Source organism: Hermetia illucens, chromosome 1, assembly GCF_905115235.1.
Source record: "Hermetia illucens chromosome 1, iHerIll2.2.curated.20191125, whole genome shotgun sequence".
Taxonomy (NCBI): Eukaryota; Metazoa; Arthropoda; class Insecta; order Diptera; family Stratiomyidae; genus Hermetia; species Hermetia illucens.
In genome coordinates, this window is record NC_051849.1 from 158,761,117 (window position 1) to 158,787,841 (window position 26,725).

The 26,725-nt window shown below is 39.8% G+C and overlaps 1 protein-coding gene across 5 annotated transcripts in view; it reads left to right on the plus strand.

The window, feature by feature from the left end:
- LOC119653580 (serine/threonine-protein kinase grp) overlaps positions 1-18,494 on the plus strand; it is a 52,765-nt gene extending 34,271 nt beyond the window's left edge. For all 5 annotated transcript variants that reach the window (XM_038058337.1, XM_038058329.1, XM_038058344.1 and 2 more), the window contains exons 6-7: positions 7,615-7,824; positions 17,621-18,494. In XM_038058337.1, the coding sequence (XP_037914265.1) occupies positions 7,615-7,824; positions 17,621-18,249 (839 nt within the window). In that variant the 3' untranslated portion in view covers positions 18,250-18,494. The remainder of the gene's footprint in view (positions 1-7,614; positions 7,825-17,620) is intronic.
- The last annotated feature ends 8,231 nt before the right edge of the window (positions 18,495-26,725 follow it).

Sequence of the window (26,725 nt, forward strand, 5' to 3'; positions counted from 1 at the left end):
TGATGAGTTCGGTCCATCAATACGCCCCATTCTTCAATCAACAAAAACAACATGAAATTAATGGATATGTATTAACGAAGTAAACAAATTTTAGTTAAACAATCCAGGTTGAAATTACTACACAATGATTAATTGAATGTTATTTACAATGAATTAAGAAAATATGGTGAACGCGGTCCTAAGGTCAACAATATTATAAAAACCACAAAAATTAGCCTTATGAGTTGCGGCTTAAAAATACACTCAGATTCTTCCCTGCTTGGCGTAAGAGGTGACTAAGAGGAATAGAAATGTGGTCCAGCATCCCGCAAATTTCGAAACTTCACTGCTAACAAAGCCTCAACAACGCCCCGAATAGGGACTGACCTTACACCAGAATGTGCACACGCTCCTGGACAACGGTACCGAGGGTAAGCTGGTCATTCTGGCCTTAAGCGAAGTAACATGGTGGGACTCTGAAGAAGATTCCGTTACCTCTTGCTTTTGTACTCCGGAAAGCCTACGAACCAATGAACACTTCCGATATAACTAATTACGTCTCTATGGGTTTTGCATGAGTACCTGTCCGGTGGACTTAATCCCACGATATTCTTAAGACATGGATTGGTTTTGTGACCACAATCAGAGCCCCGCTGAGACAAGCACAACGGTACCAGTCTATAGTGTGTGCGCGGCTCAGTTTATTCATACTGGTGGAGGCAAGCCCTACCTAAATCTCTACCGAACTTCGGAGTACGACACCCGTGTTGTATCGCAACACCACGTTTGCGGCCCGAAGGTCTCTTGTTTGCTTGAACATAATCACAGCCCCCATGAAGCCTCCACAAGAGGGCCAACCGCAAACAACCAAGCTCTCGGGCATGTGATGGAGAAACATGGTCTTCACGACCATAATGATAACGGTGGGAGGTTTATGGGTTTCAACAGCTTCCATCGCCTCGTTATTAGTTCAATCACAAAGTTAAGGTCAAGTACGAGCAATCAGATCAACTACTTTGCGATCAGCAGTAAATTTAGAAGTTGTCTTCTGGAGAGATGCTGACATCGTCCTCGTCGGAGATCACCATCTGATGGTCGCTTACCTTCACTTGCGTGTTGCGCCCGTGTTTTATCGGGCAGGTCGCAGGGCTGCGACCATCCTATTTCAACATCGACCGCTTCTATGATCAAGTTGTTGCTCGAGAGGGGAGAGCTAAATGCAGGAACGAGTCCGCAATTGACCGGCGTCCGTAACGTTAATGGGATGCAGTTGGTTTGTCAGTTTCGATTGTCCAGGTGGCCGGAGATGAAAATTGATTCAGCCAATCGGCCAGACATGTTTGTGTAGGCTGCAGGTGAGAATTCAATGTTGTTTTAAGCAGTAAGCGAGAATTTTATTGGCATTTTCATCGTTGATAAACATTTTTTATAAAGCTCACGTACAAACTAACTGACGGGCCCAACTGAATGTCGATGGCGGTCTTCAATGGTATCCCATCCGGTGAAGTTCAGCCTGACTTCCGCTCTGGATCTTACTGCATTGAACACGTTTGCACCCTGTGGATAATTTTGGAATAGTGCGCTGAATTTAAATTCTCGCTTCAATTGCTTTTCATCGATTTCGAAACGCCGTTTGACAACATGTAAAGTATGCCTCGTGTGTAAAGCGGGGACCGCCGGGGTTGTGCTGATGACATCTGTTTGCCCTCTCACCGGGTCTTGAACTTTTTTATGGTACTGGTCAACGTTGGCCAAATCAGAAAGTTTTCCACAAACTGCACACTCACATTCCTTCGAATCTTTCATCTTCATTCTTTTCAAGGTGTATTTTTCCCTTGATTGTAAAAAATATTCAACCTTCACACCTTTCCTTCTTAAATTGCCCCTTCTTGAGACTTACTTGATGTAGGGGGAGATTTCAAATTCAGAGTAGTTTTTCTGAAACAACTCTCCCAGACCCAGGCCGACTCCAGCATACGGAAATAACAATAATCGTTGGCGCGAAAATCCAATTCGATCTGGTACTTAGAGCGTGTACCAGCACTTAATTCAAGATCGTAACGGAGGAGACCATGTGGTCATCATTATGTTCGCCCTTAATCAATACCCTGATTTGAATCAGGTATTTATTATGGGTCGACCGGTATCCGACATCCAGTCGCGATATAAAATGTTCCGTCATTAGTGGGATCCGAACCGCATAAATGATCAAATGAGCCTTAGGATTGGGACAAAATCAAGATGATGGACGAACCTAATTTGATACTGCCTGGGCGATGCAATAGGCAAAACTGTCTAATTTGTCGATACAGAACATCCACAGAAATCACACGTAATTCACCAAATATCAATGCAAGAGGAAAAAATTAGTTTTTTGACAGCGCACGCTGTCGTGGGTATTGACGCGCCACAAATGTATAGAAAAGCTTTGAAAAACTTCTATTTTTTACAAATTGGTGTAACTTGTCACACCAGAACCACTACGATGAAGTTCTTGCAACACAATACCGCGGAACATATACTTCAAAGAATAGTGGACTGGGCCTCCTTGTTCTTCGGATTTTTTTGGCACGACCCAACCGACCTTAATTGACTTTGCATTCAAAAGTAATTTGAATTAAAGGGTGACGAATATCTTAAATAAATGTTGCTCATTTGTCAAAATCGACTGAAAAATGCCAGTTAGTCAATGTTGGAATATCGAACATGTATATGGTGCACCCTGCAGCATTAAATATTATTATCGTAAAGTTAAATACCACTGAAACATTCTGACGCTTCGTCACCCGCCAAAAACGCCAGAGCCTTCGCAAGAAAGTTTTTTCACTTTGTTTTCCACATCGTTTCTTTGTTTTAAGTTTCCTTCCAATAGGTACTTTAGTCGGCTTGGTACAACTGTGAAAAAAACTGCTATCGCCGAAAGTGCATAAAATATAGAGCAGGGTTCAAAAATTCAATCAGCGGCCAGTAATGTAATGATTAAAAATTATTCATGAAAATTGTGCATAGTTTTAAAACGCTGATAAATAATTGTTATCCAAACGTATAACTTCTGCTCTATTTACACAGTAATATATCTAGTCATGTATATGATAGGTTCGAGTAAACGCCCCTATCACCACCTGAGGATATAATAATAATGACAGTTTGTTGTTACATAGGTGTGGCTAATCTATACGTCATCGTCTATCTTTTCGGGATTCTCTCAAGGTCTTGTACTTTTCCTTTATTGTTCTGGGTCATATAAATTTAGAGTGATTCGTTAGTCGGCCATCCTGCAGTAATGATTACATTGTATAGCAAAACCTGCAGTGCACTCTCCAGATGATTTAGCCCTTTCTCAATGTGTGATCTATTCACTGCCTCTCCCGCCTGCTTATCAATCCGTTCGTGGGTAAGATTAACTTTGAAATTATCTGAGACGAGGATATCCCAATGACACAAGTTAAGGGAAATTTAGAGCTTTCAAGTCATAGTCATGGTAGCATAGAATATTGATTCGAAACAATTTTAGCTTGATTTTCAGATTTTAGACAAAATAGTGAAGACGGATTTAGCGCTGTTAAGCTACAAGCGACATCGCATTCGGAACCACTTCGCTGAAACAACACTAACTAAATATAGAAATTGTTGAACGATCTCTATATTTTGCGGACTGAAAACCTTGATTTTGCCGGTATTTATTTTCAGTTCCTATGAGTTCTAAATTTTTCATCCCACTCCTTCTCGGTCCAGCGACCGCGTCCTCCAATTTTGGAAACCGAACGATCAGCGAAATTTATTTGTGGGAATAAGCCGTGCCACTTTCTCCAGCCTAGGTAACATAAAGAACATCACTTGTAACGATAAGGAGAAGTATCTACGACAAAATGCTCCGCTTTGCATTTGAAATTCTTCCTTGCTAACGAAATCAATGAAGAGCAGGTGAAGAATGATTTAAATTCGGGACACTTGCACAATGGTCTGAAGGGTGTTAATATGGTCGTTGCGGCAGGATCTAGACTGTAGTCTAATACGGGATACGATGCTTCCCTGAACAACGCAATGCTGTAATTCTTATTGTCAATGCGCCCGCTACACTCCTTGAAGTTTGTCATTGTAACCGAGCTCAAGCGCGTCGTGCTTACCGCTGACCATAAAAACTACAGTACCCGCAGCTCCTAACATCCATCGATTTGCCCTCGTATTTTTCCTGCAAGAAAAATTTTTCTATGTTGTCGCTTATTGGCACCTACAGTACTGTTGAGTGTTTGGATGGTAAGAATGACTTCTTTAGTTTACATCTCACAATCCAGCCGAATAGCGTGTTTTTGAACTATAGGAAACTATCTCTATATCACACAGATAATATGAAGTAAAGAAAGCCAGCGCCAATCAACAAGTCTACACATTTTGTTTCGTAAAATTGAGAATCTCTTTTGTTGTTAGCATGCGCCAGTTTGACGTGTCAATTAGGCTGGCTGACTAATCAGAAATGATCTTCCGTAACACTTGAGCTTGAAACCTATTACTCTTGATGTAAATTGTAAACTGATTCTCAGTTATTCGGGCTTGATTCCGACAGAGAAAGGAGTTTTATTTTCTTACTAGTGCTTTCGTGAAGTTGGTCTGCGAACTATTACCTAACAGAGCACGCTCCATTTTTTAGGTTTTGTGCAAAACAAAACTCTATTAAAATCGATTCACTGTCTGTCACACGCACTTTTCTCTAAAACGGCTAAACCGATCCGATCGAAATTTGGTGGACAGATTGGCACTATGATATCCCACGCATACAGTGAGTGGAGGTGTCGTTTAAAGGGGACTCCCCATATGTGCAAAGGGGGATTAAATGAAATGTTTGACCGGATATAGTCGTCCCATGCTATAATAAATGAGAATAATTGACATTTGAGTGAAATATTAAAATTTCATTCCCGAAGAATCTACTTCTTCCCAGCCCTTTTCGTATCTGTTGTTGGTTAAGTTCTTCAGATTTACTAATAATATTAAACTCCGAGTGTGAATCGTATGTGATTGACTATTGTCAATACAGTGCTTTCCATCAAATTATTTGTTTAAATCGCTTTCTACAAAATAAAGAGCAATGGAATTTTTAACTATGTTACACGGAACTGTCGTGCGCTCCTCGCTCCTGACATATTCTTCTTTCTCTCCAGCCTTTGTCCCGTTCACAAGCGAGGTCGGCTCGTCGTGATCGGTTTCGCCACTTGACTCTATCAAATGCCTGATATGGATGCGATCTCGAGGCTTTTAAATCCCCATCTAGCGTATCAAACCACCGTTGTTTCGGCCGGCCTTTTAATCGCTTATCATTGAGTTCGATATTCAGGCTAATATTGGCAAGTGAATTCTCGTTAGCATGAATTACGTGACCATACCATCGAAGACGCCTCTCTCGCAATTTTTCCACGATCGGTGCAACCCCATATCATCATATGCACTAGTCCAACGCAACATCATCGTCTCCATTAGCGCAAGACGCCGTTCATTGTCTTTTATATTCGGCCAACACTCAGAACTATAGAGAGCGGCAGCCCTGTATATTTTAGATTTGAGACGTTCGCTAATACATCGATCACAAAAAACACCAGTTGCGGAATGCCACTTCATCCAGGCTGCGTTAATGCCTGACGCAATTTCAATACGCAGTTCTCCATTGGCTGATAGCATTCACCCCAGATATTTAAATCGTTCAGTTCTGGGCAGGTAGCTGCCGCTGACAGAACAGCAATTTAAATATCTCGAGTCAATGCTATCACCCAATGGAGAACTGCGTTATGCTCCTGATATAGGGAAACGCAAAACCTTTTATACCTGAAGCGTCAAGCTTCCAGTTTCCCGATTTGTTCTGTAATGTTTACGAGAACCATACTTAAAATTGCCGTGAATACAGAATACAATCGCTTGAGAAAGATTGGTAAAAAGGATTGGCAACATCACTTCCTGTTATATTAAATGGCTGTTATGAAAACGTCATTTTAAGTGTCGTTGTTCATTGTTGTAGTTACAAACAGGATAATCACCACATTCTAGGATCCTTTTCGTTTATCATATTGGATTTCTGGAAAAAAATCTAGTGCAATTTATATAATTTTTCATCTCTGAAAAGGAAATTATTTTCAGACACTAGTCAGAGCCAAATGTTTAGCCTCGTCTCAGCCTCTATTGACATCAATTAATTATCCACCATCGTCGTTTTTTTAAGGTTTTGTGTGAAACAAAACCTTATTAGAATCGATTCGATGTCTGTCTGTCCGTCTGTCTGTCTGTCTGTCACACCCAATTTATTCGGAAACGGCTGGAGCGATTGTCACGAAAATTGGTAGGAGTATGTGATCTGCCGTTCCCTTTACATGCAGCAACTGACGCCATTTTGTGTTAAGTTTAAGGGGGGGCTCCCCATACATGTGAAAGGAGGCTACAACATTTTTTTTCACAGAATGTAGCCATGTGGGGTATCAGATAAAAGGTCTCAATTAGTACTTTTCGAAACTGGTTCAATATTTGATATTGGGTGAAATATAGGGGAGTGAGGGCTCCAAATATGACCATAAAAAAGTGTAACAGGTCTCGTTCTCAGAACTTATCCAACCGAAAAATCTGAAAAAAATCACAGTAGTGCAACTTTACAAAATCTAGGCCTCAAAATATATCCGGTTCCGATATCTGTACAAATGAAGTTAATAATAGTATATTTCCACATTTTAGAAATTTACCCGGCACCCCCCTTATGTTCGTCCGAGAAATACAAAATTTGGCATGGGTATAATGAAGAATATAATGCACAATTTGGTCAAGTTTGAAGAAAATCCAACTATTATTAACAAAGTTATAGGAGGTGAAACTTTACAATTTTTTGTGAATTTCGTGCACTCTACAACCCGCATGACATATCATTTCGTCAATACCACAACGAAATGAGTTGTCATGGATGGGGTCGCAAAGAATTATTTTGTTTTAGTTTTTTAATCATTTGTATATGAATATCAATTATTCCAACGAGACATGTGTGTATGTAGGTATAGTATATGCGTGCTAATGGACTTTGCGGGTAGTGCCTAATTCAGATAGATATAAGAAGTAAATCGGAAATATGGGTACGATCAATTGATATACGTGCATATATGTGTACAGTATTCGGAAATAGGCAGTTTGTTTATTTAGGATGAGCGCAATATCTATGGCTGTAATATGTACGTATGTCTGGTAGTTTGGAAAAATATAAAGGATTATGTTGGATTTGTAGCTATATACGGATAGAGAAATGTGCGTTGAAATTTCTTACATAAGATGAACACAAAACCTTTATACCCGGAGCGCGAGCTTCCGGTATTCCGACTTGTTACAAATTTGTTCAGTGATACGTGCATGTGCTATTTATCAAATATTTTTTCCATTTCACTTATTCCAATTATCTTGATCATGATATTTTGGAAAGTGGAAATTGTGCTATTATTTATTTCAGACATTTAAATTTGAGTTTTTATTAGCCTTCTTGCAGAGAAACCAATCCAAAAAATTTCAGGCACTAAAAATTCAACCTTTTGAAACATTCCAAACTGAATCATTCAACTTTTAATTATTTATAATGATCAATTAGCAAATACAATAAATTCGTCCACTCTTTCACAGAACTACCGTGGGATCAACCGTCAACGAATTGTGATGAATACGTTAAATGGAAAGATAGTGATCGATGGATGACAATGACACCGTGGAGTAAATTGGATACTCTAGCGATATCACTGCTCCGAAAGGTCCTCGCAACAAACCCATCACATCGGCTGTCTTTAGAAAAAATTATGGATCACAAATGGTGCCACATGCAGTACGCCGAATCAGGTAAGTGTGATCTTAGTGTTTATCATTTTACTTCTATTTTGAAGGGTAATATGTTTTCTGTCAATTAACATAATACGTTTTGTGTTTGTGTTCGCTTTATTTTTTGCGTTATTAATTCTTTTTGTTTCATTCATGTTGCATACAAATAATATTTTATACATTGATGGCAGAGTTTGAAGAGGAGAGTACCAACCACTGTACTTCCCTGATATATGTTCAGGTACTTAGTGACTCTCAGTGTCATTTTATATAATCTGAGAGTGCTGTCGTACCTGACCATATGTTGAGGGATTATCGTCCTAAAAAAGTTGATTTGTTTATAAATTTAAATAGTATTATGCTTGTGTATAATTTTATATAACGAGCGCGAAAACGAACTTCATGTGAAATCACACCGTACGGTGAAAAGGATAACACTAGAAAATTCAATAGCAATCATTAATCAATGATCTTTTTTTGTTTGAGAACCAGTGTTATATATGAAAATCAAAGTGTCCAATGATCTCCTTTCAGTCAATTAGTCTTTGAAAATGATATGTTACGATGTAAATATTTCGTATTAGAAAACAAATAGTGTCCAAAATCATGGGCAGTATAGCAATTAATCAACTGTTTACCTCTACCTGTAATTAGTGTCACATACTGGAAACAAACTAAGTCTCTTGTACACTTGCATATCATTTAATTCTTTTTTACTGCATCCTTGTCATTTCTTCACTTCTGCGAAGAAACCAAACACAACAGTGCAAGTGGTGCAGAAAATGAACTACAAAAACTTTTGTCCTGGATGTACTCATAACATTGTTGTCTAACATCTGACATCGTCAATGAAATCGGGCTTAATCAGCGTAGCCCTCTTTTTGTATTGCAAAAAATCGTAGTCATCTATGATCTTCGATGCTTCTGTGAATTTGATCCTTAAAGCGAAATTGTGGTTTGTCCTCATTTGCTTATTAGTAATTCTATTTTGCTTTCATAAGAAATGAACAACATATTAGCTTTGTAAATAAGAAAAACAGAATCCACAGAAACTGGGTTCAGTCTTCTTTAGTCAATTTCCAATGATTCGTTTGGTGTAGTCATCCTGTATCAAAATATACATCTGTAAGCATCTGTTGTTTTACGATCTGGGTAAAGGGTCCAGCTTTTGATTTCATCGTTCTTGATTTAGAGTGTTTAGGTAGGGTATGCTAATCCAGTGTAATTTTGTTTGTCCCAGTATATCTTTACGTGTTTATAAAATTAGTTTTGAAGTTAGACGGCATCCTAATCACATTGACGGTGAATTAATAAAAATTTAGACTCATTGGGAAAATTGGCAGCTAGATATACTTATCTTAGAACTGAGCAGCCGCTAGAATCGGTTCCCCTACCAATTAATAGTAATCTCTGTAATAGTCTTGTCCGATATAAACAGCTCATAATGACATAAATGCACGGCTGCGGTTTTTGCACGATATTCTATGCTTAAAGTTATAGTCATGCATACATTTTTAATATTATACTTAGTCATGATACCTTATAAAGACCATGTCTTTTCTGCGGCTAAAGCAGTTGTTCACAACTAAAAAATACGCTGTTAGACATCTCCCAGCTTGAAATCGTCCATAAATGGCTTCTTCTTTGAATCATTCCAATTCCTAATAATTTATAAGCTCGATTGTCGTCTATCTTCATAAAAGAATGCCTGGAATTCTTCGTCTTTTAGGGACCGAGTACTACGTGACCTATAGCAATTATCACCAATGTCATTTCCAAATTAACTACTTACTTAAGTAGTCAATTTCTATGATTTTTCCTCGCCGAGATTTTGCTTTTAGTTTGATTTTATTGAGCGGTATTTCTACTTTTTCTAAAAATGATTAACTTATTCTTTGAGCATTTCTGCGCTGTCATAGCTGTTTCTACACAAGACGCAGCGAATCCTTAAGTCCCGCTGCCCTGCTTCTATGTGGTAAAAAATTTAGGTTGTTGAAATAAAATAAATTGAGAAGAGAAACTATTAGGTCAGGCCTACAAATTGCAAGAACCACACTATTTGTATCCATATATATATTTTGCGCAACTAATCCTGCCGCTGAAATAACAACTTAGTCTACTTGGATCATCTGTAATCTCCATGCAAAGGGACGGATTAAGTCGTACCGTTTTTCAACACTGTTGAAGCGCGCTCTTCCTGAGGAGCAGGGCACGATTTAGTGTATATTGTGGTCAACTCTGTAATCAGTGGTAGTAGTGCGGTGTCACAGCACTTTAACCAAATTATTCTCCAAGTTTTTCTGTGGTGTACACTTATAATAAAAACAGCACTTTGGAGCTAAGTCATACTTTAACGCAAGGTTTTGGTGGAGAATTCTCTATACGAAATTATGACAGTTTTGGTTTGGAGGTTCCCATTCCATAACCTACAATTGGAATTTGTAATTGTGCAATCATCTAGAATGTAGTCTGTAGTTGTTTCTTAGGAAAGAAAAATACACTTTTAGTATATCATTTGCTGGAAGCATCGATTGCCAATGCATGGCATCAATACATTTTTGATATGCCCTATGAGTTTCTGCATGTCGAACTTCTGCTGATTGAAATTACATAAAACATGGGATCCCGTTCTCAGTTTCCCAACCTCAAAAAGGATAACTTATTTGCGATGGCGGAAGCCTTTTGTGCATTGTGTTTCTCAGCTTCGGTAGACCTGGATGGAGCTGAAGCAGCAGACTGACAGTAATTGCGGATAGTTGTGATTGATGCACACTGGAACTGGTTTATACGGAGCGCGGGCTTAACATTCATACCGGTGGATGCAGTGCCTATCTGACACCTCTGTCACAATTGAGGGGTGAATTGTACAGCGGAACTCCGCACTAAGCCCAGAGCTCGCGATATAGGTACAGCCACCAAACTTCCACAAAGGGTCAACCACAAATAACCTAACCGGGACGAGAACACATAATCCATTCTTCTGGGAAATATTCTATCAGAGGACCATACCGGTTTTCATGTTAATAATATTCGTTGGCGCAACTATCCATATTGGATCAGGGCCTTGAAGTGTATTAGGGCACTTCATTCAAGACCGTAGCGGTACACTACATGCTTTGTAGGAGGCAATGTGATCAGCATTGACGATATCAGTCACGATAACACACCCCTTTGGTATCAGTGAGATTTGAATCGCGATCTTCCACTACGACCACTACCCACCAGATAACCTCTGGTGAGGCTTCGTGGACACAGCCACTTCAGATATTAGTCCCTTGGGTCTGATCGCTATCCTAGGCTCCGGAGTATTCGCCTACTGCATCCACGACTAGCAAGTATATACAGCGTTTCCCGGTGGCACCACTTGGAAGTTCTCTTTTGGCCATTTGATGTTAACTCAACAGACGGGGTTACTGCCCCATTTACCCCAGGATGAGAGGGCAATTCGAAGTTCAGCTCGATGAATTTAGCCATGACAACGATCGACGTATGGACAGGTACGCTGTCATGGAGGAATACAGTAACCTTGCCTAGTATTTACCAGCGATGGTTTTATACTTCTGAAGGCAATCAATAAAGATAATTTTGCGCATCGGCATTGGTTCGCCCGTCCAATCCATCCTTTTGTTGTTGTTTGGTTTGCGGAGTGTAACGGTGAACCCAGGTTTCATAGCCAGTTATAAATCTACGCCCTCACCTAGTAGAGAACTTTCTCATCCAAAAATGTGAATGTGATGCGTCATTAGTGCTCGTGCGACCCTTTTTCAAGTCAGAAACTCAGCCTTTGACTACTGCATATTATGGAGAAGAGTCTTTCAGTGCCGAATTCACTCATTCTTTGATTTGAAGTGGTGCTTAACCTTCCGAATAGCAGTGTTTGATGTTTCTCTGATTTGTTCATTTTCATGTACCCAACCGAGTTGTCTTTTTCATTGCCCCATTTTTTAGTCAGGAGAGCAACTTTTCATCTATTATTTATTAATTCCCCTGACGGGCTTCCGTAGTACGACTAATCTTCTTTCTTAATTTGCCGCCTCCTGTTGAATCGGAACACCGAAAACGATAAGTCCTGCATTTATATCAGCTATTCACCCCGAGATGTTGACTGTGGAGATGAATAACCAACAAACGACTCAAAATTCTATTAAAGTCAGCCATGATTGTAGTTGCTGAAATAAATTTTAATATTGGGATCTTTGCCTAGTTGGAAGTTCCACATTCATCAAGAACATGACTTAATTCCGGGAAAATAATTGCGAACATTGTGTGGACTCGATGTCTATACCCTGCGGGATTCCGTTTTGAATCTGTGGTCGTTAATAGTCGTCGACAATAAATTCGTTGAATTGATCCGCCAAATCATCTAAGTCTTCCCCGTTCCTGGTGGATGAAAGTATCACAAAATTATCCCTAGGGCGAGAGGCGCTGGTATTGTTGAACCATGGTGAATATCCAGGTTTCTAGATTCCATTGAAAATGTCAAGAATAAATTCCTCAGTCTCTCCTGCGGGTGATGATCGAACTGTCAGCCCTACAACAATATCCGACATCAAAATTAAGACGGCAATAAAAGTTGCAGAATGCTTTTGCGCATTTTCTCATAAGTGCTCACCGAATTCATTTCGGGCGGGGAGTAGTTAGAATTGATGTATTTTTGTGGAAATGCGAAAAATCGACTACGGAGTTTCTATTTCTTGTTGGAAAATTAAAAATAAGTTCAACGCGGTGTGCTACAATGGTCAATTTTTTGGACTGTTGAATTTAAACATGAATATATTAACTTAATCATTTTGGAAATTTCTGGACCGCCAGAAACTGTAACCGTTGACGATAATATCGGTCAAGTTAGCCCAATAATCCCAGACGAAATTCAAAATATAGTTAGAAAGATAGGAAAAATGATTAATGTTCTCAAACATAAGCCTAAGATATCTACTGGCTCCTCTTTCTGAAGACAAGGATGTACAGAGAAACCTCTCCTAACGGACATCTCTGTTTGGCGGACCCTTCTTAATACCGGACAATCTTTGTTGCACGGACCCAGAGATATGTTTTTTAACACAACAGTTTCGCTATTTACCGAACCCTCGAAATAACGGACGCGAACACAAAATCATTAGAAATAATCATTGTCACGTATTTTTACCTCGCAATAACGGAAAGCGGGGCCAAGTTTTCTAATTTTCTCGGAAGTACATAATCGTTAGTTGGAATCTCGGAAAATCCCCCATGTTGGATTGTTAACTTTTTTTGCGGACAACATCCTGTTTCGTTTCTATAGAAATAATATTGTTTCTTTTGGGTTTATACTTTCCTAAGCTCCGTTCAGTTTTGTCCTTGACATAATGACCACGTCGCGCAAAAGGCGCCCTCCCTTTTTTTACATCATATATGTGTCATCTCCATTTAATGAATGCCTCTAAATAACGGACAAAGTGACGTGCCCCGAGGGTGTCCGGTAAATGTAAGTAAAAATTTGCTTTTCTGTTCAAATTGCAAAAGCTGTTTCTTCGGCAGAAAAAATGGAAACATCAGTTTTCTGGGATAGTTATCGTGTTTGTTAATCAATTGCATACAAGCAATCCTCTCGTTTACACCATAGCAGTTGCAATAACGAAAGTCTGCCAATTACGGTTTGAGTGGCTTGTCTTCTTTCGTAACCCAACAGATTTAGCCGTAAACGATTTTTTTTGTTCGGTAAGTCAAAATTTCTTTGAGATCAAATATTATCTCCGAATGAGGAGGCCACTAACTCGAGCGCCGTTCAAAAAGTAATGATAAAAGCGCTGAACAAAAAAGCATTATTTAATCTTCTAAATTCTTTCTTTTAAAGTAATTCCCATCCCCCAGTTGCCACTTTCACCATCATTTCTGTCACTTTTGAAATACAAATTTCATGTCTTCTGAAAGTTTTATTTGTCTTGATCTTTCACCTCCTTATGGGAAGTTTTACTTCGTGGAAAATAATAACAAGAATAACACGAGGCTATCATAAGTCCGGTCTATAGGGTGGGTGAGGTACCGTTTTGATGCCGTGTCTATCCAAAAATTCGACTAAAGTATGAGCCTTGTAGGGTTGTTTCCCATTGTCATGATGCAGTAAAATTTCCTGTTGCTTTTTTGCAACCGCTTTTTCTTGAAATAACGCAGCATGGTGTTGGAAACAAATTTGTAAGAGTCTGCCGTGACTGTCTGACCGTGAGGAGGAAACATGATAGCGCATCCTCTTGTCTTCGGCCGTTGAGCGAGAGTGGTCCCACTGCTTTTGGTTGGCCTCGCATATTCGTCAGGGTCAGCGATTATGTTCTGGATGTATAGGGCTATTTAGGGGCTATATCAACAACATGATATCTCTATAATTGCAGTGCTGCGTGATATCTCCCTTTTTATACATGGAACAAATAATGCCTCGTTGTCAATCGCCAGGCGTTGATTCACTTTCCTACATCTTCAGCATAAGTCGATTCCGTCGACTCTCGGCGATTTATGATTTTTAAGTCGATGGGTTGCACGGGCTGCTTCTTCCATGCGTGGTGTTGGCAGCATTTGTCTATCATTTTCAGTTGTCGGGACCTCCAACTCGATGTTTCGGTTGATGAGCAATTCATCAAAGTACTCAAAATATCGCTGCAATATACCCATACGATCGGAAATCAGATTTGCTTTTTATTTCGACACGTCGGCACACCAAAGTGTAAAAGGCTTCATCCTGCTGACGTGCTGTTAGAATTTGCACGCCTGATGCGGTTACTCTCAGTATTTCTCGAGTTTCATAGACCTGCTGGTTCTCCCAGGCCTTCTCTTTCTGTCTGTGAATTTGCTTGTCCACTCGCGTCCTTTGAAAATGCAGCACTCTTCCGTTCCGTTGTTAGTTTGTATTCATCGTCGAACCAATCGTTCCGATTTTTTTTTTGCGACTGGGGCCAAGTATATTTATGGCCGTATCAATGATAACGTTCTTCAGCTGATTGTGAAGATTATTACTCGGTGGTTCTACTCCATGATCTCTGTATACTGCAGTTTTCTAGGCGGTGTTGTAATTCGAGCCCCGAGCACTATGCCCACAAGGTAATGATCCGAGTCTATATTGACCCCCCTATATGTTTTGATATGCATCATGGCTGAGAGGTGGTGGCGTTCTATCAACACGTGATCAATTTTGTTAAAAGTAGTCCCGTCTGAAGGCCCACGTTTATTTGTAGACCGCTTTCCACGCAAATTAGGTGTGGCGTAGTAACTCCGCTGCGCCATATTTTATTTATTTCGATTGTTGTTAATTCGATTGACAGGTGCCATCACCGGTGTTCTCCGTAGCGGAGTAGGCCTGGATTAGGTCGAAAAAAGAAATTGTATTCGTAATTCAATTCTTTTTTCGACCCAATCCAGGCCTACTCCGCCACGGAGAACACCGGTGGTGGCAACTGTCAATCGATTTAACAACATTCGTGCGCCACGTAGGTACTTTCAATAATCACTTCGTGCGATATTGCTAACTGAATAATCTACAGTCCGTTAGCATTGGTGTTTTTATGGGAGCCAACGTAGCGCCTAAATGCGAGGTCGGTCCCCACTTGACTTAAAATCTCCCAGTACACTTGGGACAAGCTTCGAAGGTCCGCTCTACTGTTGTTGTTTTCGGTCCAGGGTACCCAACACCCAACCTGGAGGACCAGTTGATACATTTTGTCCCGTTTTTAGGCGCGCCTTCATCCTTCTCTGTCTGCAGTTTTTGATTAGGAAAGAACTCCGAGCGATCATCATGTAGAGGTGGGGATAGAGTTTGGTAGTAGAGCTGTTGGTTCAGCACTAATTTCCCAGGTTTTGTGCTCTATCGAGGGTACCAATCCACATTTCGCCTCGGGGCCTATACTACCTTGACCTTTGGATGTTACTCTACTTAATTATTCTGCAGAAGTTTTACAAACAACAGTCTTTTATGTATGTTTCTTAGCCTATCTTTTAGATTAAAACAATTTAAACATTTATTTCGATACTTTCAGAACCTTTTTATACCCTTGTTTAGTGTAAGATCTTCCGCGAAACTACGTGTGTTAAAATTATTAAATTCAGCAAAAAGAGGGCAAATTTTCGAATTGTTTAAATTTTTCGGACAACCCACATGTGTTTCTGTAATTCCAAATTAGACACTCATCATTGCTTCCTAAACCTTTATTGCAATCATTGAATTAACACTCATCAGCTACATGAAAGTCGATTGTCGAGTTGACCAAATTGCTTGTAAGCTAGATTATTTCAACGTTTAAAAGCTAATTTAGAAAATCTTAACTTATATTGCTTTAGCGACGTCCATGTCACCCTAATGTGTTTATAAACCCTCAACACTTTATCAATGATAAAAAAGCCCACAAATCTACATTTAATCAACGGTTTACCATTGCGCAACTTTATCTGCATTCTCTTAACCCTCCCCACACCTTCACCACCACAGAATAGTTCTAGTTTTATAAAGTCTTTAATTGTCGGTCCTTGTGGACATCATTTTCCGAAACTGTGCCTTCAATACACTTGGTATTCCGTTTTACTTTCTAGAGCCTCGGTTTATATTGCAAGTCGTTTATGTTTAAAGTAAATGGAAACTAACGATTTAAGCTCGATTTTTCCGATCCCTTTATCAAGCTTTGAAAAAAAAAATATGTAGTTTATCACCCTTCAATTTTAAGATGAATATGTAAGTACATTTTTTGTTTTGTTAATAACTACTTGCTAAAAAAATGGAACTTTGTAGCAATAGACAACAAATTGTAAAATAACTTTTCTGTTCTTCAAGCCAATGTTTGTTAACCATTATCTCCCAATAATTTAATACCACGCCAACATCCGTAGAAGTACTGTCCCCTCTCATACACAGAGAAAAGCAACAATTTATTCCCGAAGAAGTCTAAAATAAAAAACCCATTTTGGAACGCGCGGATAGTTTTCATTGCTTTGGCGCTTTAGCTGTATGATAGATTTGCTACTTCATAAAGCTAGATTACCAAAGCATTGAAGACTAGTCATTTGACAACGGAATCTAAAAAATTATAACATAAAGCCTTATTCCCATGAATCGATGCAGAGGAAACGAGAACGCATTCAAAATTTATCGCAATCTTATTGAGTTTCACACAATTTACTCCTTTTGTTGCACAATGCATGCCATCTGACAACTGATCGGAACGTATTGTATTTATGTTGAATTATAATCAAATTCCATTCATTCTCGATTATAGAATTAAATGGTTTGATTTATGCTTTTTGTGTGTATCGCTCGCTGTATTTATTATTATGAATTAGCTACATCTTGTATATTTACGTTCTATTTGATTACACTCAATTTGTTTAACTTGTGTTTGTTGTTTGAGTTTATTTTATCAGTTTGCAGCGGTCCGCTATTTTGTCTTTGGTGATTAAGCTCTGTGGTTATTTTTTGCATCCCCATGGAACTTTTTCACCAAATACCTAATGGTTGACGTTTAACTTCTTAATTTTTTATTGAATTGTTTCGTGTTCGTTTTATTGTGTTTGATTTAAAAACTTTCGTACTTGGTTGATAATTGCTTTGTTTTGTGTTAAAGCTTTTATACAATTTTATTATTAGCGTCAAATGTAGGATGTGTAGATGATGTGATCATAGGTTATTCGTTTGAACCGAAATAATTTCTTTGTAAGCAGAAGTAGAAGGTCCTGAATTTGAGCCCCTTCTCAATATTTCACATCAGCTATTGGCGTATATCTTTTTTGAAAACTATCACGTCATCTAGCTCAACGATTTCCTCCTACCATTCACTGTAACTAACTCAGACCATATTTCTTGCAGACATAAAATCTTCGGACGTAACGGATTGTTCATTGATCTCCTCGCCGCAAGCGAAACGACAACGTTCCAGTCAGGATATTTCTAATCCTTTCGATGACTCCATATCGCGAATGTACTGTTCACAACCAATGCCCACCGTGAAACACGACGAAATCAACAACGTCCAGTCAGCAAACGGAGGCGAGGATGCTGTCCGAAATGGATTCTGCTTCTCACAACCTGCCCTTCTGGACGATCTCATCCTTTGCTCCCAGATGAATTCAACTCAGACTGCTAGCCAAAATGTATTCCAAAGACTGGTGCGCCGCATGACGCGCTTCTTCGTGACCACACAATGGGATGAGACTGTTAAACGACTGTCCGCGGTTATTGAGAAATTAGGTTACACAGTGAAACTGAACGACGATAACATTACAATCTCGACAATGGATCGACGCAAGTTGCGGCTAGTATTCAAGGCTCATATTATCGAGATGGACGGAAAGATCTTACTTGATTTCCGGCTATCGAAAGGCTGTGGTTTAGAGTTTAAGAGGCGATTTATTAAGATCAAACAGATGCTAAGCGATATTGTCTGTAAAGGACCAGTCACATGGCCGATTGCTATCGCCACAAATTCGGTGCCTTAAAAAAGTACATTCAAAGTTCCATATTTCTAATTTTTGTACGTGCTGATTTTGATAATAGGAAGTATTACGCTGTTTTGCTTTATCTCATAATTTTATATGCAAATGCACCAACAAAAAGAGTGGCTACAAGGTGTTCATACGTAGGTTTAAGGATATTGTTGACGAATTTAGAACAAACAAATTATTTAGGATTTGATATGAAATGAGTTTTTGTTGATAATGAAAATAAAATGAAAATTTTTTATGAACTTCCTTTTATTTTCACTTCTCCAGGTAATATCATCTCCTCAGAATTAGGAAAGCAATGAAAAGCGTTTTCATAGCATTTGATGTAATTTATCTTTATTGAAGTAATGTCAAAGTGAGGGAAGAGGGAAATCCTATTATCAATGGTTTTAACTATTTCCGCAACAGCAGGACAGGCAACAAAACTTTAATCTTACCTAAATAAAAGGGCGGCGTCGGGACTCATTCTGGATTGTGTTAATCTAGTGAAGTTGATACTAAGCCTGCACCAAGAAGACAACGGAGGAGATTCAACTTCTAACGCATTGTTCGAAATTTTATGATAGGGGAAGACCATCGTGCACGTTCGATCGTCTACGGTATGCACGAGAAAAAATCTGCGCATTAGGTCTGATGTTAGGCTATGTGATTGCGAGCAAGTGACATTGCGCACACAAGAAAATCATCTAGGCGCCATCGACACACCAATAACTCCAATGCATTAACTTCAACGGAAACGGGTAAGTTAACTATCTCGTCCCTACCCATGGATACGCAATGACATTCCGTGTCCCCTATACACTTCATTTGCTTCTCTTATATTCAGTCTTCTTGGTCTGCTCTTTGAATAAGGCGCCGAAACAGTGAAAATCTACTTTCAGAAAATCAACCATTCCTTGGACAGTGGAACGTTAAACAAAACCCCGCTTGAAACTTCATTAGAAATAATTGATTTTTCTTGTGAGGACCCTTGTCCTTCTTTACCACCAAATTATCAACGCAGTTTTAATTGAAAGTATTCCATGGTAAGATCCGAAAAGACATTTTTGGGGTCTGTTTTCGTGTGGAGGGATCTGAAAATGAAGGTCTGAACCTTCACAGTTAATGAGCTGCTGTTGAGGTTTTCAATCCTTCCTCTCTGACAAAGGATGAAATTTATGTATATTCCTCAATGGATTCAGTAAGAGTCCTATGCCTTTGTATTCTTCAGTGACGCTTGATCTTTCTGTTTGAAGGTTTTTCCAAATTAAAGTATATTTACAGTGAACCAAGAAGACGGAAGTCGTACGGAATTTCGCGGTTCAAATCTCACTGGTGGCAGTGGAATTTGTATCGTGATTTGACGTCGGATACCAGTCGACTCAGCTGTGAATGAGTACCTGAGTCAAATCAGGGTAATAATCTCGGGCGAGCGCAATGCTGACCACATTGCCTCCTAGTGTACCGTTACGGTCTTAAATGAATTGCTCTAACATACTTCAAGGCCCTGATCCAACATGGATTGTTGCGCCAACGATTATTATTATTAAGAAGACTGAACAGGAAATTCAACTCTCGGCACTTATATTCTTTGGAATTTTATGTAGACAGAAAAGTCTTGCGCAAGCAAAATTACGCGCATAAAGGCTGGTATTAGTGCCGTGTATGATGCTGTGCATTGGTACGCGCCCACGTGGTTGCGAGCACGTTTCAGCATCTAGCATAATTATAGACATTGCACAGGTGTTCATGGCTTCCCACATCCCAGTCGGAACCAAAGGCCGAGCTTCCTCATAGGTTCATTTCGGATTAATAATAATGGAATCACTGAACGTATAATATTATACTTCAAAACTCCTCTATGGAAAGTTTGATGGAAGCAAACACGTGCAATATTCTCGGTAATAGATCCATGCTTGCTTTCCTTGGCAGGGACGAGGAAATAAGCAGCTGCATCCAAAATCTATCTTTCGGGTTCATCCGTTTCCTGCTAAAATAAGATGAAGAAACACACACAAGAAAACCATCTAGACGACATCGGCACACTGACGCAGCAATACCACTTATCTATCTCGTCCCTACCCGAAAGCTGCACAATGAGATTCCTTGCCACTTCACCACTGAAGCTCCTCCTGCTCTATGTAGTCTTCTTGTACTGAACCAACGGTTACTGATTTTGGAGTATTATTTGCACTTATACTGCGGACACATTCGCCAATCGGAGTGATACTTTGTGATATAGCGGGTTATATTGTTTACATTTATGACGGTCATTATCTAAATAGATTTTCTTCGACTCGGGCGGATTTCTTGAAAAGGAAATACTGATATTTATGCATGCTTATTATGAAAAATGAGGATGATGGACGGATGTTATCTATCCTAGTTGACAAGAAAAAGCTGCTGTAGCTCCTTCTTGGAAGGTGGCGCAAATTCCGCTCAGCGCTTGTGTGCATCTAGTTCAGCTCAGTACAATTGGAGAAGTAGATGCTTGGTTAATGTTTACATGATTTGACCTTTGTATATTTTGCGGAAGATTTGGGTAGTATGAGGATCATTAAAAGAAAAGTGGGTAAGGGTGTTGCGCCGTGTCGGCATCCGTCTTTTATCGGGTGATTCAAGGCTTGGCCCCAGCCTTTTGTTAAAGTAGTGGAGGTTCGATAGTACTTGCCCCTTGTATTAAGTTACTAGGTGTGGTTCCAACTTTTATATAGCGCGCCGCATTAACCCAGAATTAATTTGAACTTTAGCCACATGCAACAGACCATCTTCGCTCTAAAATACTTGCGTGATTCCGTCCATTGACAATTTAAGTGGTGGAATACCGTCCTCTCTCCAAACTACCATTGTCCCATTTTATCGCTACTCTAGCTGGTTGAAGTAACTCCCCATGGTAACATTTTCAAAAGTCGTTCCGGATGACAGTAAGCAGCTTCTACCGGCTGTTTAGGTTGGTTCAACATCGATTTTTGAGGTGAAAAAATCGCCTATTAAAAACCGTCCAGAGGAAATTGGCGATAGGTCGAGTAAGATGGACGTCATCGACCTCAATTCAAAATCGCCTCTATCTCGATTAATAAAATATCCAGTTCCTTGTATTTGAGTAAGGTGCTCTACATCAAATGTCCGATTTAACTGCGGCCTCCCAAATTTCGCTGAAATGAGATTGTGGCGGTATTAAGTGGAAGTCAATAGCACTTGAGCTGCAGTCTCTGCTCATCGTTCATCTCTTGTTGTTCGTTTCGACGAAATTCGTTGCATTATCTGAATAGATGCTTTTGGAGGACCACGTCTACCAAGGGACCTTCTACGGACATTTGTCTCGAATACGGCAGTTGATCGACATGAGCCCACAGAAAACTGCTGTACGCGATGTTTCAACAGGGTAATGAAAAGTTGATCTACCTGGTTCGGATAGGCTCTGTTATATTGCACCCAGTTTAATGTGATGAATCTAGGAATGGTTTTCTGTTTCATAAGCCAAAAACGCCGCTTAGTGGTGGCTAGCAGCGTTTGGGGATCATCGCTCATAATAAACTTTATGTAGAGATCATCATATGGGATCAAAATTTGATGCTTGACGTCGTAAGGGTTATAAGTTGCTTGTATCCGCTGTCTGTCTTCATCGAGAAATGGATCTAAGGTTGTTAGACTTCTCGACCAATTTGTGTTTCATGAGGTGTTTCAAATCATCATGGAACTTCTGCCCTTGCTTCTATTTTCACACATATGTTGAAGCCCTGTATAGCTCCTGGGTTGTGAGCCACGGCAGGTTTGTTGTCGATTGTACTTTCATCGCGATGTTTATAAAACGTTGTGTGTACGCGACTATTCGTTGAAGCAGCGAGAATAAGTTATGGTTACTGATAGGATCCAAAAAGTCATTCTAGTACGTACCTTTGGTGCCTATCATGGCTATTTTGCCGGGCGGATGACCAAATCTTTTCCACCCCATGGAAAAACCTTAGTCGACCAAACCAGACAGTGTTGTCATAAAACTTGCGTGGAGTCGCACCACGTGATATTATATCTGTAGGATTCTTATTCGACGAGACGTACCTCCATTGTATTGGTGCAGTAAATCTCTGTATGGCCGCAATTCTGTTGGCAATGAATCTCTCGTAAGATGTAGGTGACGATGATGGATGCATCGAATATGACACGGAGTTTGATGGTTGTGGTTTCTGGCTAATTTTAGGTTGCATGGCATGTTTCATGTTGAAGCGTCGACATGTCAACCGGATCACTATTTGATCAATTATGTGAGCTTCGTGTCCGGATAACTCAATGGTTAGAGCGCTTAGAAGTCATAGCGCGGTCTAAATTTCACTGGTGGCCGAAAGATTTGTTATTGCGTCCGGATGTCGGCTAGCAGTCGACTCAGCTATGAGTACTTGCGTCAAATCTCGGGCGAGTACAATGCCGACCACGTTGCCTCTTACAGTGTTACTGTAGTGTACCGTTCCGGTCTTGAATGAAGTCCTCTAACACGCTTCAAGACCCCGATCCAATTGGATTGTTGCGCAAACGATTATTATAATTATTATAGAGTTTAAATGGACGCTCGGAAATCGATGATGCCCGATTTCCTCGAAGAGTTGGGATCTTAGCAAGAAGAATTGCGAACTCTTGGCCGCGTTCGAGAGAAGAATCCTCCGGAGAATTTTTCGCCCCCTACATCAGGTAAAAGTAATTTCGTTCTCTCTTCTCCCTAGGCTTGAGCATCCTAAAAGTATACCACATACTTTCTGTGTTCGGCATCTCTTCACTTGGATTGTATTATCACTGGATGTTTTGTAACCAATATGATACAGGAGATGCTTAAAACTGAATGTTGTACCTATTACGGCTACCAAATATTGGCTGGAATTATTGTGGTCGGTGTGATTTCCAATGTTAATCAAAATTAAATTTTTTTTAAAGCCCTTTGTGATAATGAGTATTATGTTTTACAACTATAATTAATGTTATATTTGCTGTTACCTACTATGGTGGCTTGTTAAAGGTTTGATATATCATTGTATATGATAAAATACAATAATGGACGTGGGATATCCGTGGATTGGTACCCACGGTGGAGCATAAAATCTGGGAAACGACACAATCACCTGAAGAACGTTATCATAAATAAGGCCACAAACACACTTGACCCCAGCCGCAAAAAGAGTCGGAACGGCTGGTTTGACGATGAATGTAAGCTAGCAACGGAACCGAAAAATGCTGCATAGCGAGTAATGCTGCATTCTCAATGGGCGTGGGCATAAGCGGAGACTTATCACGAAATCTCCGAGCGGAAAAGTGACTTCACAGACGGAAAAAGGAAGCCTGGGAGAACCAACAGGTCTGTGAACTCGAAAAGTACAGGAAGCAACCCCACCAGGTACGCAAGTTTTACCAATAAGTCAGCAGGATGAAGCCTTACTTACCTCGATGTTCATCCTGCCGAGGCAAAGAGGGAAATCTGATTTCCGGCAGAATGGGCATATTGGAGCGATAGGTTGAGTACTTTGATGAACTACTAAACAACCAGAACATCGGCGAGTTGGAGGTCCCGCCAACTGAAGACAATGGACAAATGCTGCCACCACCAAGTATAGAAGAAACAGTCCGTGCAATTCATTGGCTGGATGGAATTACAGACGAATTGGTTAAATATGGAGGCGACCAATTACACCAAGTGGTTCATCAACTTGTGCTGAAGATGTGGGGCAGGGAATCAATGCCTGACGACTGGCAAAGAGGCATTACCTGTCTCATACATAAAAAGGAAGATATCACGCAGTGCAGCAATTATAGAGGCATCACGTTGCTGAGTACCATCTATAAGATATTCCCGCTATCTTGCTAGGCCGGATAACCCTATACGCCCAGAACATCATTGGCCCATACCATAGGTTTCACTCCAGACAAATCAGCAAACAGATCAGATTTTCTCTCTGCGGCAAGCGATGGAAAAACTGTTAGAATATGGACATCAGTTGCAAGACCTTTTCATCTACTTTAAAGCCGCCAATGATAGCATAGCCAGGGTAAAACTGTACACGGTCATGAGAGAATTCGGTATCCCGACGAAATTGATAAGACTGACTAGGCTGACCCTGACCAATGTTCAAGGCCAGATAAAAGCAGCAGGATCACTCTCAAAACCATTCGTCATCAACAACGGTCTACGACAAGGGGATGTCCTATCATGCGTCACTTAATTCGTATGGATGAGGATGATCCAGCCCAGAAAGTCTATAAGGGCAATATCTATGTTAGAAGAAGAAGACGAGGCAGACCCGGTCTGAGATGGAGCGATGGCGTAGGTCAGGACGTCAGACAGCTTTTGAGGATGCCGAATTGGTGGACTTCGGCGCAAAACCGGGATGTCTGGAGTTCCTTATTAAGGTAGGCTTAGACCGGATACCGGTTGTTACGTCGTTGATGATGATTCTTCCTTCCGAATAGTTGTCGACAAAGGCAAGATGATAATTGGGAATATCAGTCAGTTGCCTGGATCTTTCCAATTTGCTCACGGTTGTTCGAATTCGATGTATTCTTCACATATTTCCAGCCAGCCCGGAAGTCAGTTTTACAGTTTTAATATTGATATCACTTTACGGAAATTAGATTGTGATTCTGAAAAGCCTCTACGCCAATAAAAGTTCAGAGCAGTCATTACCCGCTTCAGCACTTTTTCCATAGTGCTTAAAAGTTGTGCCGAGGGTGACTTGCTTGAAGGTTCACCAGCTTAAGGTTTCATTAGAAACTTTTGCCATTCCCATAATGCTACGAAGATTTCCTCTGTAATGAGTGCTTTGCACAGTTTGGCAAACGTACTTGACCTTGCCTTTACCATGGATGTGAACGTTTTATCAGGTATTCCTTTCGGATCCGAAATTTTTCTTCCTTATATTTTACTGCAAATTTCTATTATCACTATTATCTCCTACGTTTTTTTATAGCAATGCATTAACCCCTGAATGATGCCGAAATGAGTGCGCATGATCCCCCGTATATCTTATCTCAACCCACTAAAGACAAACTAAAAACCTAGATTCTCTCTTACTGCTAAACAACTAATTTTGGATTTCTTTAAATTTATATAGGTTTATTCTTCCTTGTCAAGTTTCACCTATCGCCTTGTTGTTAGATGGCGACCCTAAGGATGGTTGCATCATCTCAAAGTTGAGTCGAATTTTGTTCTGTAGAAAGGTCTCTTTGTGCAGGTTCCGGATTTAACTACACCTCTGCAACAGGTTACCGGGGTATTGCTCTCGCTGATCTTCTTTTCTCGTTCCAGTTAGCACCTATCTCAGTTCTGAACAGAAACGTGGGTATAAAGTAAACTTCCCCTTCTTTGGCATAGCATGGATGTTAGGCGACATCGCACTCGTTGGCAATGTGTATTTTATTTAATCAAATTCTGCATTAAATGGGCCGGAAAGTAGGTTTTTAAAGTATTCATACAAGAGCATGCACGATTATAGAGAGATAAATATGGATCCGAAATGATTAAAGTTCCTATTCCGAACCTTTGAGTAAACTCCTGATTGGCTCCTTCTTCTCAGCCCGTTCTTAATTCAATTTTACATTCAACTGAACTTAATTAGCACAGTTTGATTTGAATAACTAACATAGCTCATAATTGCATTCCCACGTTATTTTTCCCTAATCAACAGATTACATGAATTTTCCCATGTTTTTGCATTTTAATAAAATTATTATTGCAAAAATGCATTGCTCTCGAATAGACAAAAAACTATGGCAAATTAGCATTTTATGTAGCTCTTCAGTCCCAACCATCATCGCACGGCTATGGCTGAAACGCAAGGTAAATAAAAGACAAATGAAGAAAGTTAATAAATTGTTGAAAACAAAAAGTAGAGTGGAGTACTCCATTACGTGCGGGTAGGATTGTGTGCACAACGAAATTAATCGATAGTTTCAGAAACGATGCGCTATCGGCTTTCAACTGAAAAAAAGGTAAGCAAAATCGAAATTACAAGAAAACAAGATTTATACTTGATACCTTAATACTTGATGAAGTAATGTATACTTTATGGTTTTACTGAAATGCATTCAAAAATCAATTTTATGTAGTAACATGGATCTTATCTTCTAAACTCAACAAAATAATTCTAATTTCCTACCATTCCCCGTCTTATCAAAGCCTTGAACTAGCACCAAAGGGTATTTCCTGAGCCGTAGTTTCACGATAGAAAAGAATGCTAGTTTAGATTCAATGCAATTGAAAGTATACTGAGTTACCATTCGTAGCTTTTAAAAAAAATTACCCGCCACTCGAAGATTGATGCGAATTCCATCTATTTATCCCCCACAATACTGACTATACCAAACCCTGCACCAAAACCACGCACCTCCCCCTCCATCTAATAAAATTTCCTTTTAGACTTTCTTCACAGTCGAACATCTGAAAGAAAACCAGAAAATGTCGCGTAAAGTTTATATAAAGTCTTTAAGATTAGCTGGCTAAGCTCCAGTAAAG